Source organism: Oryctolagus cuniculus, chromosome 12 (genome assembly GCF_964237555.1).
Source record: "Oryctolagus cuniculus chromosome 12, mOryCun1.1, whole genome shotgun sequence".
NCBI lineage: Eukaryota > Metazoa > Chordata > Mammalia > Lagomorpha > Leporidae > Oryctolagus > Oryctolagus cuniculus.
In genome coordinates, this window is record NC_091443.1 from 108,852,450 (window position 1) to 108,872,068 (window position 19,619).

The window sequence follows — 19,619 nt, forward strand, 5'->3', positions numbered from 1 at the left end:
CTGCAGAGGAAACACGAACGGCTCCCAAGCTCCCTTGAGGCCCACCTTCAAGTCCCACCCTGTGGGGCCCCAAAAGGACAAAACTTGTCGTGGGGGGGGGCATGGGGGCGGGGGGACGCGCACTCGTCTGAGCTCACTTCTGGCGAGAACCCCTCCGTCCCCGCCCCGGGACCCGTGGGAAAGAATTTACGTCAGAACACAAAGTTGCCGTGGGGGGAGAGGGGCCGTATCACTTGGAAGAGGCATTTGGGACCCCCAAAGCGCGGCCAGACAGACGAAAGCGCAGGATGGAAGCGGGTGGCCGACCCGAGCTGTCCAGTGGGCCGGGCAGAGGGCGGGACGCATCTCTGTGACGTCACGAGGCCGCGCCCCTCGGGGAGGGCGCTGCGCATGCGCCAGAACGGTTGCCTCGCTCCCGGAAGTGAAGGGTCTGCTCAGAGCGCCGCTGGGTCTGTGTGCCCGGAGGCAGCAGCGCTCGCGGAGCTCGCCTGCCGGCCCCCGACCGCCATGTCGGCCTTCGACACCAACCCCTTCGCGGACCCAGTGGACGTAAATCCCTTCCAGGTAGAGCCCCCGACTCCGACTCACAAATCTCTAGAGGGCCAAGGGCCTCCGCCCGGGCCTCTTTCACCGCAGCCCGGAGACGTGGCGTAGGAGGGACGGGCCACCTGCCCAATGGGAGAGCGGGCTCTGAGCGCTGGCCTATCGTAGCGTCTGGAGGGCGGGAGTAGCAGCAGGTGGCACTGAGGAGGGGGCGGGGCGCTCTAGGCTGAGAAGGCGGGATCTTTGCAGTCTCGGGGGGATGTAGCCCCTCTAACTGGGCATTGCTGGGGAAGAGGCCTGGAGCGGGCCTAGGCGGACCCTTGGGGAGATGCCCTAGCGTCAGGGAGAGAAGCCAGGTGTGGCTATCACGTTCCCACCGTCTTGGGAGGACACCTGTCATGAGCCACTTTTGGAGACAGAGTGACAGCACCCTAGCGAGGGATGGGAGATACGGGGAAAGCCCAGGACATCCCCGGCTGCCGGTCACCAGCAGCCAAAGTAGCGTATAGAGAACAGGAGAGCGCCTGAGGTTACCAGGGGAAGGGGTGGGGGACTGGTCCAAGCTGCAAAATGGCCTTGGGTCTTAGAATCCCACGCCGTGGCCGTGGGTCTGGTTTCAAGCGGGTTTTGACTAGATAAGAGAGCTGAGGGAGGGAGGGAGGAGGTGAATTCCTGTAAGCACAGGGACGCTGGCCTGGTGGACCTGTGTGTGATGGCGGGGCAGCTGAGACGCGGTGACTCCGGGCTAGCCTGACCTTTGAACAGTCAAGGAGGAAGCAGCCTTCCTCCTAAAAGCCAAAACTCCCCTGCCTTGGCGCAGCGGGCAGAAGGGTGTTTGTTTTCCCCTGTTGGTGAAGAGCTGGCAGTCCTGTGAGGCCCAGAGCTCTGTGCGTGGGCAAGCCCCGTTCTGGGGAAGTGCGCCCGTGCTGGCTGGTGGGTGGGCCCTGCCCGGGGTCGCCGGGCGCATCCTGGGCAGCTCCCGCGCTCCCTGCCGGTGTCGGGCAAGCGCTCGGAGAGGCCCTGTGACTGGCAGTGAGCTTTCCCACCTGAGGCCCTCCCAGGGTCAGCGCCGAGGCGGAGGGGACGTGGAGTCAGGAGCCTGGAAATTGTGTGCTGCTTGCTGGGTGTCCAGGTGACTTGGCCAGCAGGAGCCCTCAGGGCGGATTTCGGTAGCTTGTTCCTTTAGCATCGGGCAGTGCTGAGCCTCCTCCTGGTAGCTTGATGCTTCCTGACTTCCTGATGGAGCCTTCCCAAGGCCTCGCCCGTCCCTGGTGCAGGCACACAGCCGCCTCTCTGTTACGAATGAGCGCGTGCATTTTCCTCTTACTTACAGAGCTGTTGTGTGGTGCTGGAGTTGGTGTGCAGCCCCCCGCCCCCGTCTGGCCCGTGTGCAGAAGTGGGGCAGGTGCCCTTGCCGACAGGAGAGCGATCAGCTGTCCAGAGAGCTTTCTTGGGTGCAGGCAGTGGGCGAGGCAGCGTGTATTAATAGCTCCCTGAAGGTCGCAGACCACATCTCCCGCCCAGCAATGATTGTGCAGGCTGTGGTGGAAGTAACTTCTGCATTCAGGCCAGACGGTCTGTCCATCAGACAACCCCAGGATATGCAGGACAGGAAGCAGCTGTGGTCCCGGAAACCGGCTGCATCTGGTGGGGAATGCGGAGCTGCCGGGCCCCTCCTCCCCCCTCCCCCTCCCCCTCCTCCCCCCTCCCCCTCCCCCTCCCCCTCCCCCTCCCCCTCCCCCTCCCCCTCCTCTGGTCGCGGGGTCTTTCCCCCTGCAGAGAAGCAGCTTTAGGTGTGCGCCCTCCCCAGCCCTTTCCCTTTAGAGGGAGGGGCCTGCTTCCCAGGCTGGGTGTGAGCCCAGCTTCATGTACTCAGGGTGTTGGCGCCGAACTCAGGAGAGCAGCTGGGGAAGTGGCAGACTTGAACTTGCGCACCTCGTCGGCTTCCGTCACCCACGTTAGGGTTGATGATCAGGGTGTGCCGAGGGCTCAGAGCCCGTGGTTGACTGCTGGAGCCGGGACCGTTCTCAGAAATCTACTCCCAACCCCTCCAGTGTAGAGGCGAGGAGACCCAACCCGAGTGGCCATGGGGCAGGCCAGAGTCACCTGACCAGCAGCCTGAAGGGCCCGGACCTGGGTCGCGTTTCCAGGGCAGTGCTGCTCTACTTATCTGTTTGTATTTTATTTATGTAAGAGGCAGAGTGAGCAAGAGGGAGTTCACACCCACCGGGTCACTCCCAAAGGCCCGCAACAGCCAGGGCCGGGCCAAGCCAAAGCCAGGAGCCAGGAGCTCCATCCAGGGTCTCTCACTGCAGTTACGTGAGCCATCGTCTGCCTCCCAGAGTCTGCATTAAACAGGGAGTGGAGTCAGGAGCAGGAGCCAGGCAGGGACCCAGGCAGTCTGCTGAGGGGTGTGGCGTCTCAGCTGCTGGGCGGAGACTCTGCTGCTGGACAGCCTTGGGGTTGCTTCTCTGTGGAGAGGAGAGAATGTAGCAGCGTCGCCCTGGCTGCCGTCGCCATTCTGAAGTCAGAGTGCTGGCAGTGGCGAAGGTACAGACTGGTCCTAGCTGCTTCTTCCCAGTGAGAGGAAGGGCTCGTGCCAGTCTGCTTTTCGAGACAGGGCCTTGCAGCCGCGTGTGTCCTGCCGTCGGTCACGCCAGTCCTGAGCGCGCCCAGCGTTCTGTGGGCCCTGTGCCACGTCCCTGCACGAGCCTCGGGCTGGTTAAAGGCTTTGAACAGTGCCCCAGCAAAAGCGTTCGCTCGGCTTTCTCTGACCCAGCATTTCTGAGTCACCCAACCATGGAGCCCCATTTCTCTCACCCTGGTAACGTTGTGGGACCGTCCAGTGGGTCGACTTCCTCACCCCTGTGCTTCCTCAAGCCCCTGCTCGCCTACCCCAACCCCGCAGTGTGGACATGGGCTTTTACCACCTCCTCCTTGCATGCCATTCTGGTTGGGGTTTTTAGAAACCTTCCTGTGCAGTAAGAGCTGTGAGTGGGACGTCGGGTCCCCAGGGAGCAGCAACTCCTAGAAGGAAGCAGGAAGCCGCACTCCAAGCGTTGGCCATTTCACAACCTCCCGGCACACCCTGATTCCTGTTTGTTAGGGTGCGTCTGCCCTGTGCCTGCTGGGTACCCCACTAAGCCTCCTCAGGCAGGGAGGAGGCAGAAAGCTAAGGGAAGTGCTGTCCGGTTCATTTTTCGGCAGTCTGCTGAGGTCAGACCTCCCTGGCGGAAGCCAGCGCTGTTTTCCCCGTGGCACTGCTGCCGGTCACGCGGCCCGACAGCTTTGAACGCCAGGAGCCGGCTGGGCCAGGTGCTGGTGCGCAGCGAGGATTCAGTGCCCGCTGTTGTCCGCTCCCACCCGATCGCGCCGCCACCTTGCACTGGAAAGATAACCTCAGTGCTGTGGCTGCTGCCCAGGGACTGGGAACGTTTCTGTCCTGTGGGAGGAGAAACGTGATTTGGGTGTGAACAGAGTTACACAAAGTTCCCCGCACACACACTGAAGACTGGGCTGCAGCCTAGCCCCACTGCCGCGTTGGACTTGTCAGAACCAGCGGAGACAGGGGCAGTGCACCTCGGCGTCTGCAGACGGCAAGGCTCTCACAGCTCAACCCCGACCCCAGGCACGGCCGGGACGGGGCTGCTCCTGCCGCGATGGCTGGCACTGGAGCGTGGCCAGACACGGGTGAACTTCGAGCCTACACTTGTTTTCTTTGGAGGTGCTGGGCATGGGACGGTCCTGTGTTCAGGGAATGGTGATATCCAACCGGGACAGACAGGAGGCACCTGGGACTCGCTCGGAGAAAAGCACCGTGCACGCTGGCAGGGTGTGGCTCACGCATCAGGTGTCCCTGGAGACGCTCACACGTGCGTGCACTTCGCTGAGGCCCGCTGTGCGCAGGCCTGTGCAGGAGAGCGAGGCAGACGAGCAGAGCACACGGTCAGTGCCTGCCAGGGCACTGGCACGGACGCTGACAGCACAGCCCGGGTGGGGATCGCGGGAGGGCGGGCAGCGCCCTGGGCAGAGAGGGCCTGGCAGACAGGGAGACAGGGTGTCTCCTGTGGAGCAACCAGCGCCGCTCCCGCGTGCTGTGACCCCGCAGCCCGGGCACCCGCTCACTCCCAGGTTCTGAGGTCTCCTGGGGAGCTGTGAGCCCGGGGTGCGGCTTGTTTGGCCAGTCTCTCTTACAGTTGTCCCTGCCTTGGTAGTGCTCGCCCACCTCGGCCCGCCTTCCCCATCTCCTGCATCTGGGAGGACCCGGCGTTCTGTCCTCGCGCCGTCCTCTCCTGCACCCCTGGCCTCACAGCAGCCCTCCAGTCCTGGGTGTCAGTATCCCCGGCTCCCAGCCGGGCCTTGCCAGGCATCCCTGGAGCCCGTGTTCCCCTTCATTCCTGAAGAACCCGCTCGTCCTCTCCCAGGGTCTCTGCCTTGGTTGGTGCTGGTCTGCCCCTTCCCTTCCTTTCCCTTCCCTGTGCAGCCCTGCCCTACGTCGTCCGCTGACCAGCACAGAGCTCCGAGGCCTCTGGAGTCCCTCCCCTCTTGTCCATCCCCTGTCACTCAGGTCATCCCATCCTCTGCCATCCTCTTCTCCCACCCCCTGCCACGCGCCTCACCCACTGGCAGATCCCCAGTCCTCACTGCCTTAGGGTCAAGTCCAAGTTCCTTCGGTGCCTGCCCTGCCCTCTTCCCACCAGTTCCCTGGCACTCCTGGGCCCCTCCGCTCCCTGGGCATACGCACAGGCAAGTTCTTTGTGAAGATTCCGTGCCTTTGTGCCTGTGGCTCCTGCCTCCCTGTTTCTAGAACTGTGTTTTGGTATTTATATACAACAGAGCCTTTGCTGTATTGCCGCACTGTCTTCATAGCCATGACTTTTTTTTTTTTTTAATTTATGAGACAGAGAGAGAGGGGTGATGGTTCACCCACAGATGCCCACAATGTCCAGGCCTGGTCCAGGACAAAGCCAGAAGCCCAAAGGAGGCCGGGTGGAGCAGGATGGGAAAGCAAGGAGCAGGTGCAGAGGCTCAGGCAGGTTAGGACTGTGAGATGTGGGAAGAAAGCCCAGGCCTGGCAAGCCTGGGTCTTGTCTTTTTTTTTTAAAGTTATTTATTTTGTTTGAAAGAGCTACAGAGAGATTAGGAGAGACAGAGACAGAGAGAGAGAGAGAGAGAGAGAGGTCTTCCATCTGTTGGTTCACTCCACAAATGGCCACAACAGCTGGAGCTGGGCCAGACTGAAGCCAGGAGCCGGGAACTTCTTCCAGGTCTCCCACACGGGTGCAGGGGCCCAAGGACTTGGACCATCTTCCACTGCTTTCCCAGGTGCATTAGCAGGGAGCTGGATTGGAAGTGGAGCAACGGAGACTCAAACTGTTGCCCATTTATGTATATGCTGATATATGTATGCATTATATATATTTATATGTATTTTAAGATTGATTTATTCTATGTGGAAGACAGACAGAGCTACAGAGATGGCCCCCTGCCAGGCTGTTCCCTCCCACGGAGGCGCTCGCTGTCCTGGAGCGTGGTGGGCCTGCTGCCTCCTTGCTTTCCCTCTGCGGTCCCCTTCCCCCGTCGTCAGGCTGCCCCTGCTCTGGGCCCTGGCCCCCCTGGGAGTGTGTCCACTTGTCTCAGCCGCCATGCCGTGGTCTCCAGAGGCCGAGGGCTGTTCCTCACACCTCTGCCTTCCGAGTAGGAAGAACTGAGCAGACTTCAGTCGAGGGCCTCAGCCGGCCAGGGCGGCACGGAGCGGGTTTCAGGTTACTTCTGCCTTGCAGGTGAAACGTGGCCTTGACTCTGACCCACTTCAGAGGCAGTGCCCAGTGAGTGGAAAGCAGCCCAGTGCCCTTGACTGTGTGTGTGCCTCGGCGTGGAGCTGGCACTCCTCCAGCAGTCAGCCGTGTTGACAGTGTTCTAGGAAGGGGTCCTTGTCAGTCACCCCCTGGGGCGGGCTGCTGTGTGTCAGGCTTTGGGGTGCTTCCCCTCCCGAGCTTACCATCCTTTGTCCCTGGAGACAGACAGGCCTAGGGCCTTTCGGCTCAGCCACTGCCCTGGGGGCTGACACAAGCAGCTTTGCTTGCCAAGCCGCTGGACAGCTGCCCCACCCCACCCCCACCCCACCCGTGCCCCAGACGCACCGGGCCTAGTCCCACCTCTGCTCAGGCCGCTGGACAGCTGCCCCCCTGCCCCCCGCCCCGTGCCCCAGACGCACCGGGCCTAGTCCCACCTCTGCTCAGGCCGCTGGACAGCTGCCCCCCCCAGCCCCCCAACCCCCGTGCCCCAGACACACTGGGCCTAGTCCCACCTCTGCTCAGGCTGCTGGACAGCTGCTCCTCCCCTGTGCCGCAGACACACTGGGCCTAGTCCCACCTCTGCTCAGGCCGCTGGACAGCTGCCCCCCTCCCCGTGCCCCAGACACACTGGGCCTAGTCCCCACCTCTGCTCAGGCCGCTGGACAGCTGCCCCTCCCCCGTGCCCCAGACACACTGGGCCTAGTCCCCACCTCTGCTCAGGCTGCTGGACAGCTGCCCCTCCCCCGTGCCCCAGGCACACCGGGCACCTCTTCCAACCCCTTCCTGCTAACGCACATCCTGGGAGGCAGGGGTGAGGCCCCGGGTGGTTGAGTTCCTGGCACCCATATGCGAGATCCAGGTGGAATTTCTGCTTCTGGCTTTGGCCTGGCCCAGCCCCAGCTATTGCAGGCATTTGGGGATTGAACCAACAAACACCCTCCTCTCTCTCTCTCTCAGCCCCCCTCCCTGCCAGTCTACCTTTAGAATAAATAAATAAATAAATCTTAAAAAGTAACTAGTACCAGGGGCTGGCGCCATGGCGCCATGGCACACTAGGTTAATCCTCTGCCTGTGGCGCCGGCATTCCATGTGGGCGCCGGTTCTGTCCCGGTTGCTTCTCTTCCAGTCCAGCTCTCTGCTGTGGCCCAGGAAGGCAGTGGAGGATGGCCCAGGTGCTTGGGCCCTGCACCCGCGTGGGAGACCAGGAGGAGGCACCCGGCTCCTGGCTTCAGATTGTCGCAGCTCCGCCATGGCAGCCATTTGGGGAGTGACCAATGGAAGGAAGACCTTTCTCTCTCTCTCACTGTCTAACTACCTGTCAAATAAATTTTTCAAAAAAAGTAACTAGTACCATCTGGGTGCAGGGTGGAGCAGTTGGGTAGATGTGGACAGTGGGTCTTTAGGGCAGTGGGCAGAAATCTCCAGAGGTCTGAGGGTCAGAGAGAGCGGTGGGCCCTCGTCTTTGGATGACTCCACACGGGCCAGTTCTGTACGGTTGCCAGGTGAGTCGGTGTCGAGTCCCCACCTCCGTTCCTCCACCTCCCTCCCTCTCTGGCCAGGCCTCAGCGTCTCTTGAGCTGCCACAGCTTTGAGACAGAGCCCAGGTCTGGTGAGAGGTGACGTGGCCGACACCTTGGCGTTTGCAGCTCCTCTGCCCAGGCAGGGTGCCTCCGGGCCCCTGGGCTGTCCTGCGGGAGCGCCCTTTTCTCCGTGCCCTGGCATTTGGGCGGTGCTCCTGGGAAAGTGAGGCCCTGCTGCGAGCACTGTTGACCAAGGTGGGCTCTGCCTCAGGCCTTCACCAAGCACGGGGTGGGTGGGGTGCAGTAGGAGATGCAGATGTTCACTGTGAGTCCGGGCCAACGCCCACGGCACCCCCAGGGCCCCTCGGGCTGCTGGGGTGAAGGGAATGGTGCCTTCGTGGTGCTGAGCGTGCGTGCCTTGGCCAGGTGTGCGTGCCAGCACCTGAAACTGGCACCAGAGCCGGCCTCTCGTCCCTGGTCCTGTGTGCTCGGACTCGAGTAACCATCCCTTGGGAGGTGACTCTGAGCTGCTTGTCTTTGGCTCACCTCTCAGGTGTGGCCAGCACACACATCAGAAAGGGGAACAGTTTCTGAGCCCCGGATCCTGCAAGAGACCAGGGCCTCTGCAAAACCACAGCCACCCAGGCGTGAAGTACTGCAGGCCGGTTCTCCAGCATCGCGTGTCTCCCAAACCTCCCTTCTCACTCTGTGCAAGTTGCAAGAGCCACCTGGGCAGACAGCCATCGTGTTTGGAGCAGAGGAGGGTGGGATGGGGACTGCGGAGGGAGGGCTGGCCAGACCCAGAGAGCGAGTTCAGGCAGTGTGCCAGGGACAGTGGGACGCAGCCTCGCCCTCTAGGAGACAGAGGTGTGTGGAAAAGCTGGAGGAGCCGCCAGGCAGCTCGGCAGACCCGCCAGGCCGTCTCAGCGTCGGCCGTCAGCCTGTGATGAAGGGCTGGGTCTAGAGAGGCTCCGTGGAGGAGGCGAGACTGGGCCTGAAGATGGAGGGTGGGAGGAGGTGGGGGAGGAGGGGTGTGTGGTGTGTGTCTGTGTCCCTGTGTGTGCCGACACTGACCCTGGAGGGGAGACGGGGTGTCTGTGTGTGTGGTGTGTGTCTGTGTGGGTGTGTGTCTGTGTCCCTGTGTGTGCCGACACTGACCCTGGAGGGGAGACGGGGTGTCTGTGTGTGTGTGTGTGTGTGTGTGGTGTGTGTCTGTGTGGGTGTGTGTCTGTGTCCCTGTGTGTGCCGACACTGACCCTGGAGGGGAGACGGGGTGTGTGTGTGTGTGTGTGGTGTGTGTCTCTGTGTGTGTGGTGTGTATCTGTGTGTGTCTGTGTGTGTGGTGTGTGTCTGTGTCCCTGTGTGTGCCGACACTGACCCTGGAGGGGAGACGGGGTGTCTGTGTGTGTGTGTGTGTGTGTGTGGTGTGTGTCTGTGTGTGGTGTGTGTCTGTGTCCCTGTGTGTGCCGACACTGACCCTGGAGGGGAGACGGGGTGTCTGTGTGTCTCTGTGTGTGTGTGTGTGGTGTGTCTGTGTGGGTGTGTGTCTGTGTCCATGTGTGTGCTGACACTGACCCTGGAGGGGAGACGGGGTGTCTGTGTGTCTCTGTGTGTGTGTGTGGTGTGTGTCTGTGTGGGTGTGTGTCTGTGTGTGTGTGTGTGTGTGTGCGGTGTGTGTGTCTGTGTGCCTGTGTGTGTGTGGTGTGTGTCTGTGTGTGTGGTGTGTGTCTGTGTGTGTGGTGTGTGTCTGTGTCCGTGTGCCGACACTGACCCTGGAGGGGAGACAGGTGTCTGTGTGTCTCTGTGTGTGTGTGGTGTGTGTCTGTGTCCGTGTGTGTGCCGACACTGACCCCGGAGGGGAGACAGGTGTCTGTGTGTGTCTCTGTGTGTGTCTGTGTCTCTGTGTCTGGACCTGGTGGCCCTCGGCCCTCTCAGGTGTCCCTCAGGCTGGGTGTGGCTATAGCTGCACCTGTGCCCTCACCTGTTGTGTAGTAGGGGAGGGTGTGGGTGTGTGTGTCGGGGGGGGGGTGTCCTGCTGGGTGGGGGTCAGGTGAGGACAGACCCACCCAGAGCAGCAGGGGGCCCATTGGGCTAAGAGATGGCAAGAGCCTTGGGCAGAGGTCAGATGGGAAAACTTGGATAAGGCTGTATTCTGAGGACATTTTTGTAGTTTTTGAAGAGAATCCAAAAACAACAATCAAAAACGTTTTCCTGTCCCTGCTCCCAGCAAGCATGTCTGATTTAATCAAGTCCGCGCTAGCAGCGTGTTGTGTTCTAGAACCTTCACCAGCCTTTACACAGAACAGGAATGGGTGCTTTCAGTGGACCAGTGAATCACACAGCAGCAGAAGGCTGAGAGTGGAGTCGGGCTCTGCCCTCCTGGAGCCAGCACCGCGACCACTGTGAACCTGGCGGGTGGCGGGGCCTCTCCAGGAAGGGAGAGAGAGGCAGAGGCCGCACCTGAGCCGGGGGTCCCCAGTGCCTCCCCTCTCTCCGTGACTAACGCTTCTCTTTCCCCTCCCAGGACCCCTCCGTGACCCAGCTGACCAATGCCACACAGGGTGGCCTGGCTGAATTCAACCCCTTCTCCGAGGTTGGTGCCCACCTTCTGTGCTTCTCCAGCTGGTGCTGGGGTCCCCAGGGTGCGGAGCCTGCAGAGCCCCGGGCAGCGAGTTCTCCTGTGCACTCAGGGTGGTCCCCAAAGGTTCTCCCTCGGGATCTGGGACCGGAGGCCCCTGCCGAAGTCAGGCCTGTGCCCGAGAGCTCCGGCTCCCGTGAGGCCAGGGATGTCACCTGAACCCGGGGCTCCTGGCCAGGGAGCTGTAGAGGGAGCACCCCTTCCCCGCATGCAGGGACCAGTCGCGTGCCATGGGTTTGCCACTCTCTTCCCTCCTTTGGATCCATCCCACGCAGACAAATGCGGCGACAACGGTTCCTGTCGCGCCGCTTCCTGGGCCCTCGCAGCCAGCGGTTCTCCAGCCCTCGGTGGAACCAACCCAGCCAACGCCCCAGGTATGGTGGGCAGGGGGTCCCGGGGCTCCTGTGCAGGAGGGAATCTCCTGGGGCCCAGCAGAGCCCTCTTGCCTCTCCCTCCCAGGCCCTCTTGCTGTCACATTTGGAACTGTTGCTTGCGAGGGAGGAGCTGCCCTCCCCTCTGATGTCCTCAGCCCTCCCCACCCCCTACCAGCGCCAGGCGCGGCTCTTGGTAAACTCAGAGCGTCTGGCCTGCGGGGTGCTCCGGGCCTGCCCGGGTCTCCTGCCCAGGGCCAAGAGTCTCCCTCCCCTTGACTTCATTTATCCCTCCTGCCTTCCTGTCTCCCTGGGTCCCCACACAAATACGGGGACTCCTGTGTGCTCTGCGCCCAACACTCTGCCCTGATGCCTGTGCCCTGCCCCACACTGCTCGCTGGCCTGCGAGCGCGGCCCACGGTGGAGGGTGTGATGCGGCTCCGGCTTAGACAGGCGGCAGGTTCCTGCCTGCACGGCTCCTGGTGGTGGGCCAGCTCTCAGGGCAGATGCTGCTGGCAGGAGATAGCGCGCTCAGGGACAGCTGCATGCGGAAGCTGCCGCGGGTAGGCCGAGTCTAGGTGAGCAGGAGGGCCCTAGAACTCTGGCTTGATGTCTGCTCTGGCCCGAGCAGTGACAGTGGCAGGCAGGGGCAGGTGCTGGGTGGGGCCCTTGAGCCCCTCACTCGGAGGAGAGAAAGCCTGGATAGGGCGTGCCGTGAAAGCCAGGCGGCGCAGGGCCGGTCCCGGCTGGGGTGACCGGCTGAGGTCTGGCAGACCTGGGCAGCTCCTGGGGGGTAGGGGCGGGTTGCCCCCTTGCTCCCGACCCTGAGGCGCGGTGCACAGGGTCGGCCACTTCGCATGCCCTCCGGGCTCTGGCCTCTCTGGGTCTCTGGCTGTGAGTTACTCACTTGTGAGTTCGTTTCCTCTTTGCTCGGACCCCCGGAGGTCACTGTGACTGGATTCTGCCTGGACTCCAGTGTGGGGAGCAGGGGATCCATGGGGGATAGGCCCCTCCCTCAGGCTTAAGGCTGAGGGGAGAGGGACGCCCTGGGGATGGCTGAGGGGCTGAGATCCTGTGGGAACAGCAGGGCCTGGTCCGCTGGCCTCTGTGGGACTGCCGGGCGCCCCTGCCTGCCCGCCTGGGCTGACCCTGCTCCTGTGTCTCCTGTGTCCGGTCACCTCCCCCCGCCCATCCCGTCCTTTCCAGGCCGTGGCTTCTGCAGCCCAGGCAGGCCTGCTCCGGCAGCAGGAGGAACTGGACAGGAAGGCTGCCGAGCTGGACCGCAAGGAGCGAGAGCTGCAGAACACGGTGGCCAACCTGCACGGTAAGGGGGCTGCTGCCCCTGGCCACCCTGCCTGGCACAGGACGGGGGTCTGAGCCGCCGCCTTCCCGGGGCAGCCTTGGGGCACTGCAGGCTCCTGGGCAGCTCAGAGGCGAGGAGCGTGGTCGGCTGGAAGGTGGAGCCTGGTGGGCGTAGGTGGTTCCCGCACCCCCCAGCTCTGAATCCTTGTCTTCTGGGATAGCGTGGGGTCTCTGGTTGACCCTAGCCCCTTGCTCGTGAGTAGGGCCTGGTTGTCGTGCCAGGGGCTGGTGGTTAGTGGAGTAATCCCCGAGGCGGGCAGGCTCTGTGCGTCCCAGTATTTAGAGCCCATGGCCTTGGAGTGAGCGCTCTCCCAGCCCACCCAATGCTCTGAGAAGACCAAGGCGGCACGGGGGCGGGGTACTGTCTGCCTTGGGCCGGCCGGGTACACCTTGCGGCTGCTGCTGAGGCTGGGCCCTCACCCGCCCTTCCTTGTTCTGTCCGCACAGTGAGAGAGAACAACTGGCCGCCCCTGCCTTCCTGGTGCCCGGTCAGGCCGTGCTTCTATCAGGACTTCTCCACAGAGATCCCTGCCGACTACCAGCGGATATGCAGGATGCTCTACTACCTCTGGATGTGTGAGTGTCGAGCCGGTGGCTCCCCTCCTCGCAGCGGGCACTGCCTCCTGCCCACGGGTGCCCCTGTCTGGGACCCTCCTCGACAGGGGCGGGCAGGGTGAGACAGCTGAGACTGGTGCCTGCGGAGCTCATGGCCCTGAAGGCCCCCGTAGGTGACAACCTCCCATCGGTGAGCCCCGGCTCCAAGGGCCAAGGGAAGCACTCCCTGTGTGGTGCTCAGGGGGCCATGCAGGCCCTGGGAGGAGAGTTGCTAACACAGACTTCATTGCCCAGTGGTCAGCCTCCTGGGAAGGGGCTAGCACTGCCTGGGAGCAGACCCAGCCCTGTGCTGCCTCCACGCTGCCCACGGCCCAGCTGCTGGGGCCTCCTTCGGCCACTGGGGCCAAGTGTCTCTCCCACCCTTCCCAGTGCACTCGGTGACTCTGTTTCTGAACCTGCTCGCCTGCCTGGCCTGGTTCTCGGGCGACAGCTCCAAGGGCGTGGACTTCGGCCTCTCCATCCTGTGGTTCCTCATCTTCACCCCCTGTGCCTTCCTGTGCTGGTACCGACCCATCTATAAGGCCTTTAGGTGAGTGTGGCATGGGCCGTGCGTCCTGGGCCTCATCCGTCTTGGAGCAGCACAGACAGGGGTCAGCATCGCCCTCAGCTGTACCTGTGCTGTCTCTGGGTTCTTTTGTTTGGTTGGGTTTGTTTTTTAAAGATTTATTTATTGTTTGAAAGGCAGAGTTACAGAGAGAAAAGGAGAGACAGAGAGAGAGAGAGAGTTTCCATCCGCTAGTTCACTCCCCAAATGGCCACAATGGCCAGGGCTGGGCCAAGCTAAAGCCAGGGGCTTCATCCAGGTCTCGCGTGTGGGTGCAGGAGCCCAAGCACTTGAATCGTCTTCTGCTGCTTTCCCAGACGCATCAGCAGGGAGCTGAATCATAAGTGGAACAGCTGGGACTTGAACCAGTGCTCACATGGGATTCCAGCGTTGCAGGCGGCAGTTTAACCCCCCATGTCTTTGAACTAGGCACAGGAGACCAAAGGAGGGAGCAGGAACCTAACCCTGACCCTAACCCTGACTTAGTCTTGCTGCTCCCAGTCTGGCCAGGGCTGTGGTGTGTCAGTCACTGCAGGGAGGAGGGATCTCTTTATGGGGGACCAGGGGGAGCAGGTGCTCAGTGCTGTCTCCAGGCACAGTTACACTCCACAGGGCCTTGTGCATCCAACTCAGCACCAATACCTGGATTGTTGAGGTTGATTTCTTCTGAGAGGAAGAGCGTGGTAGGGGCAAGAGGCGCAGAGTCACCACACAGACCCCGGGAGTCGGGTGAAAGCAGGCCTGAGGTGAGCAGCCTGCAGACTCGTTTATTTCAGTTGCTACAGCAGCTTATATAGCCAAGGCAGCCAATCCAGTCAAGGGGCGGTCTATGCCCTAACCAATCACTGCCTGTTTCCAGGCAGTTTCTGTTGCCAGAGGCCATCTTGGCATGGCCTTCTCATTCCACCACATTTCCCCCTTTTCGTTTACTTTTGAGCAATGAGAGGCATGATTCTTGGCCATACCATTGTTGACCCCGTTTCCATGTGGTCTCCGTACGCGGCTGTGCCTGTCCCCCAGGGAATCTTACCCGTCATTGACTAATCAGCGCTCAAAACGAGAGACCACAAGAGTGCTTGCTCAGACAGGGGTAGGAATGAGGAACAATGGTAATCAGGAATGGCGTGACCGCACACAGGCTGTGGGCCGTTCGAGTGGCTGACCAGAGCTAGTGGGGTATAAAGTAGTAGCGATGTGGCTATGGGCAGTTTCTCAGGGTAGGATGATAGGGCAGGTGCGTCCGCTAACAAGGCGGACTCTCTGTCTTGTTCAGCTGGTTCTGGTTGGCTGTCAGTTGCAGGCCTGATGTTTCTGGCTGGTACCCAAATGGGCTGTCCCGCATTTTCTGGAAAGACACAAGCATATCCTTGGCCTTTGGTTAGCAGAGGGTGTGGTCCCTTCCATTCTCCTGTCAGGGGGTCTTTCCACCTAACCATAGGGGCTGGGGGCTGGGATGGAAAGGATCCCAGTGTTTATAAGCTGGGCTGAACCCTTGGGAATCAAAAGTAAGAAAATTGATAGTGAAAAGGACCTCAGTCAAAGCAAGCTGTGGGCCTGGGGGCATATGGAATGAGAATGCCGTGCCAGGATAGTCGCTGGCAACACTGGACGAGATACCAGGACCGCTAGCAGATGGACCTCCCTGTCCCCCAGGGGTTTGGAATTGTACCTTGGAGCTCTGCCATCAGGGCTGGGATCAGCAGGCAGGACCTGAGCCCTCGCTGTGTCTGGCTGCCGGGACCTGGAGAGGGAGGGGTCGGCCCTTGCCGAGTCTTGTCTACGCTCACTACCCCTCGTCTATCTTCTTCCCAAGTGGGCCTGCAGTTTGTTGTTGATCAACAGAGAGCGAGGGAGAGACAGAGATCTTCTGTCCTCTGGTTCATTCCCCAAATGACTGCAATGGCCAAGTCTAAGCCAGGCAGAAGCCAGGAGCCTGGAGCTCCATCAGGTCTCACAGGAGTGCAGGGGCCCAGGCACTTGAGCCGTCGTCTGCTGCCTTCCCAGGCCATAGCAGGAAGCTGGGTAGGAAGTGGTGCAAGTGGGGCTGGAACGGCACTCTGATACGAGATGACAGCGTTGTGAGCAGCAGCCCGACCATCTGCGCCACACTGCCGGCTCCGGCCCGACCCTCTTTATTGTTCAAGATTTATGCCCTTGCCTCGGATTTTCCTGCCTGTTACGAAATGCAAAGAAAACACTCCAGGATATGGAGCATTAGGCTCCAGGACACAGCTCTCTCAGCTCTTTGAGGAAGGCACGAGGCCCTGGGCCCTTGAATTGGAAGGCGTGCAAGGCAAACCCTTCCTGATGGTGGTGTACGTCCGTGTCCTTAGGGTCCCCGGGGGCCCCCTGCCCCGCCGGCCTTGGGAGGAGAGCTGTCACATCACATGGGGTGCTGAGGAACACGGCCCCAGCCCCCTGTGACTCCTGTCTCTCTCTCCACAGGTCCGACAACTCCTTCAGCTTCTTCGTCTTCTTCTTTGTATTTTTTTGTCAAATAGGGATCTACATCATCCAGTTGGTTGGCATCCCTGGCCTGGGGGACAGGTGAGACCTGGGGGACCCCAGAGGGACCTGGGCCTTGGACGTGGGGCTCAGCCCCTTTGGTCGGCACGGGGTTGCGGTGACCTGGGCTCGCAGGGCTGTGTCCTGCCTGGAGTTGCGCCTGACGGAGCCTGCACAGGCCCTCGGGCCTCCGTGCAGGGGCCGCCTCTTGCCGCCCCTTCAGAGCGTGTGGCTCCTCAGTCCTGGGCTGCAGCTCGTGTCAGACGGCGGCTGGCTGACGTGTCCACTTCTGCCCCGGTGCGCAGGGAACATTGCAGAAAGGTCAGGCGGGCCCCTGGCTGGGCGCCCGGGCCTGCAAGGGCCGCACTATTTTGGTGCTGGCCCTCCAGCGGAGCTGGCGACGTCCAGAGCGGTGAGGAGGGGCCTGGCCCCCGGCACCCTCCTCCTTCTCGCCCCGCTGTTGCTAATCCGGCCCCTTTTGATCACTGACCTGATTTCCCCACTCGGGAGCCAGGCAAGACCCTGATGGGGAGGATGCGATTATTCACTGCTGTGTGCACCCTGGCCCGGCAGCCAGGGGCTCCCGTTCCAGCCCCGCTTGGCTCTGCCTCACCGAGCTCCGTGGCCTCCTAACGTGTTTCTCAAGGCCGCCGGTGACTTCTCTCTGCTGCCTTTTCTGTTACTGTAAAATACACACAACGTCAGACTGACCGTTTAATTTGCCACAGAAACCCTTTAAAGATGTACAGCTCTGTGGCTCTCAGTGCATCTGCAGTGTTATGCGGTCACCACGCTGTCTGGTTCTGGAACATTCTTGTCACCCAGAAGGAAACTCCAAACCCATGAAGTACCCACTCCCCCAGGCCCCTGGCAGCCGGGAACCTGCCTTCGGGTCTGTGGCGTGGCTGGTCCCAGGGTGCACCATGTCGGGTGTGCGTGAGTGCCGCACCGCTTCTGTGGGTAGACTGCCTGCAGTCCCAGCTGAGGGACACGACTTGGGCTGTGTCCCTAGGAGCAGAATCCCTGGGTTCTGTGCGAGTTCCCAGCCGTTCCTCCCCCAGCAGCGTGTGGGGACTGTAGCTCGTCGTGTCCTCGCTGGTGCTTGTGATTTGCTGCTGCTTGTTCTTCCTTCTTTTAAACTGTAGCCGACTCAGAGACGGGTGTTTGCTTACGCTCTGGATCGGCATTTCCTGAGCGAATCACGATGCTGAGCATCTTCTGTGTGTTTGGCAGTTTGTGTGTCGTCTTTGGAGCATTGTCTGTCAAGTTCTTGCTGATTTGTTCTTTGTAGTTGAAAAATTCTTTATATATTTTGGATACTAGATCCTTACTAACTTATAAATTTCCTTTTTCTTTTACGCTTGATTTATTTGAAAGGCAGAGTTACAAAGAGAGAGAGAGACAGACAGAGATCTTCCATCCACTGGTTCAGTCCCCAAATGGCTGCAATGGCCAGGGCTCTTCCAGGTCAAAGCCAGGACCTCAGAACTCCACCCAGGTCTGCCCCGTGGGTGCAGAGGCCCAGCACTGGGCTGTCCTCCTCTGCTTTCCCAGGCGCACTAGCAGGGAGCTGGGTCGGAAGTGGAGCGGCCGGCACTCGTATGGGATTGCCGGCATCACAGGCAGTCTTTGTCCATTCTGCGTGTCGTTTTCTTCTGTTCTTTTCCCTTGATGCCGTCCTTGGCGCACAGATTCTAGTCCTGATGGCATCCGGTTTCTCTTTTTCTCTGGCCGCTCGTGTTTTTGGTGTCGTGAGTGACTGGTCACGGGCTTGAGTTCTGGCCCTGCCCGGTTCTGCCCAGGTGAGCTCTGCCGCCTCCCGCGGTGTTGCCACATCGAAGGCCATGAGGAGCCACCTCTGTGTCCTGCTGGGAGTTTCACAGTCGTGGGCCCCCGTCCTGCACACGGCTCCCCGGCTGTCCCAGCACCGCTGTTGAAGGGCCTGTTCTTGCCCCCTTGAACGCTGGGCGCCCTGTCCAAGAGCACTGGACCACAGGTGTGCCGGTTTAGCTCAGCTCTGCTCCGCTGATCTCCGTCTGTCCTGAGTGCCAGCCCCGCCCGCATTTTTTTGAGATCAGGGAGGGGACATGACAGGGTGGGGGCTGTGGGCGCTGGCTGGGAGGACAGGGGACCGGGCGGGGCGCCACCTGGCCACACGTCCCTCCTCAGCGCAGTTGAGGGCAGCACCACATCTCCCGTCACGGCTCTTGTGAATCCACGTCCGCGTGCCCACGGGGGACGGGCGGGGCAGTGTGGGCCCCTCCCGGGCCCACTCCCACGCTGCCCCCGGCTTCTCCCCCGTGCAGTGGTTGGATTGCAGCCCTGTCGACGCTGAAGCAAGAGTCGCTGGCTGTGTCCATCATCATGATGGTCGTGGCCGGCTTCTTCACGCTCTGCGCCGTGCTCTCTCTCTTCCTCCTGAAGCGGGTGAGTCGGGGGCCGGGCGGGCTGGCTCTGGTGGGCCCGGCGGGCGGGCGGGCGGGCTCTTCTCACGGCGTCTCTCCCCCAGGTGCACTCCCTGTACCGGCGGACAGGGGCCAGCTTCCAGCAGGCCCAGGAGGAGTTTTCCCAGGGCATCTTCAGCAACAGGACCCTGCGCGGCGCGGCCTCGTCCGCGGCCCGAGGCGCCTTCCAGGGCAATTAGTGCTGAGTGCCCTCTGCCCAGCCTCGCTGTCGCCTGCCTTCTGAGCTGCACTTTCCGTGGGTGCCTTACGCGGTGGTTACGGCCGGCACAGCCGGCGGGGGTCCAGCCGTGGCTCTGCCTCCTTCCGAGCGACTGGCTGACCCGTCCACCAGGGGAGGGGCGGGAGGGGCAGGGCCTTTTTTACACAAGACAAAAGAAAAAAAACACAACTGTCTGTCTCCTTGGCGGGGCCCCGGGCGGATCCCTGGACTCAGTGGGCTGAAGCTGTGCGCTCCCTGGCGCTCGGGGGGCACTGGCTGGCCTGGGCCCACCCACCTGGAGTCTTCTGCAGGGTCCGCCCTCCTGCCCGGGCTGGTGGGTGGATAGCTCTGTTCCGCAGGTCACGCGGAGTGACCATCTGGCTTCCAGAGCCGCTGACCTGGCTGCCCCAGGCCCCAGCACCCACTGCGTGGGGGCCCTCCCCGAGCCCTTCTCTCTCAAGACTTGGTGCCCGTGCAGAGGTGCTGGGAGGAGTCGGGGACTCTGACCCGCAGCGTCCTGCCCTGCCTCTGCTGTGGTTAGCCCGGCCCCGTTCCGTTCCCTTGACTTCTCGGTGCTGGGGCGCAGCTGCCCTTTGCCTTAGCCTCAGCGTCACCACCCCTGCCCTGCCCTGCCCTGCCCCAGGAGCTGCGTCCCCAGGCAGGACTGAGGGGCCCGCAGGGTCGAGCCTGGGTCACCTTCACTCGCCTGTGCCAGCACCGGTCCTCCCCAGGCCGCGGGCCTCGGCCCTGGACTGCCAGCCTGGCCGGCCTGCCTCCCCGCCTCGTCCTCCTGCCTGTGGGACCCGAGGCTGCCCTGAGGCTGTCCCGGGGCTGGGCCGTCTTGGCCGAGGCGCCCAGTGAGGGCGGCAGCCACCAGGGTTGTGTAAACTCTTCTGATATTCTCTCCTCCATGTACAAATGTATATGTCATGTCTCAATTTTTGTGCTTAAATAAAGATTTTCTGACAACACTGGTCTCGGTGTCTGGTGGACTTGGGGTGACCTGTGGGCTCGGGGCGGAGGCGCTCCCGGAACAGGTGCAGACAGGTCATCAGCTCC

General features: G+C 61.8%; 1 protein-coding gene across 2 annotated transcripts; it reads left to right on the top strand.

Annotated features, from left to right (window-relative positions):
• Positions 1 to 379: 379 nt before the first annotated feature.
• On the top strand, positions 380 to 19,531 carry SCAMP2 (secretory carrier membrane protein 2). 2 transcript variants are annotated; one of them, XM_051834635.2, is made up of 10 exons: positions 386 to 564; positions 10,386 to 10,454; positions 10,775 to 10,889; positions 11,324 to 11,433; positions 12,077 to 12,194; positions 12,680 to 12,808; positions 13,217 to 13,376; positions 15,837 to 15,938; positions 18,203 to 18,323; positions 18,406 to 19,531. In XM_051834635.2, exons 1-10 carry the CDS (start codon positions 391 to 393, stop codon positions 18,538 to 18,540), a joined length of 1,233 nt encoding a protein of 410 aa, XP_051690595.1. In that variant the 5' UTR covers positions 386 to 390; the 3' UTR covers positions 18,541 to 19,531. The 2 variants fall into 2 exon arrangements, with proteins under 2 accessions (XP_002722094.2, XP_051690595.1); XM_002722048.5 differs by lacking the exon at positions 11,324 to 11,433 and having other exon boundaries at positions 380 to 564; positions 10,775 to 10,873.
• The last annotated feature ends 88 nt before the right edge of the window (positions 19,532 to 19,619 follow it).

Excerpts from the sequence above, each read along its gene's own strand:
- SCAMP2 (XM_051834635.2), top strand. The coding sequence starts at position 391 with ATGCGCCAGAACGGTTGCCTCGCTCCCGGAAGTGAAGGGTCTGCTCAG. Across the intron at positions 15,939-18,202 it reads ATCCCTGGCCTGGGGGACAG|TGGTTGGATTGCAGCCCTGT; the intron begins GTGAGACCTGGG and ends TCCCCCGTGCAG. Across the intron at positions 18,324-18,405 it reads CTCTCTTCCTCCTGAAGCGG|GTGCACTCCCTGTACCGGCG; the intron begins GTGAGTCGGGGG and ends TCTCTCCCCCAG.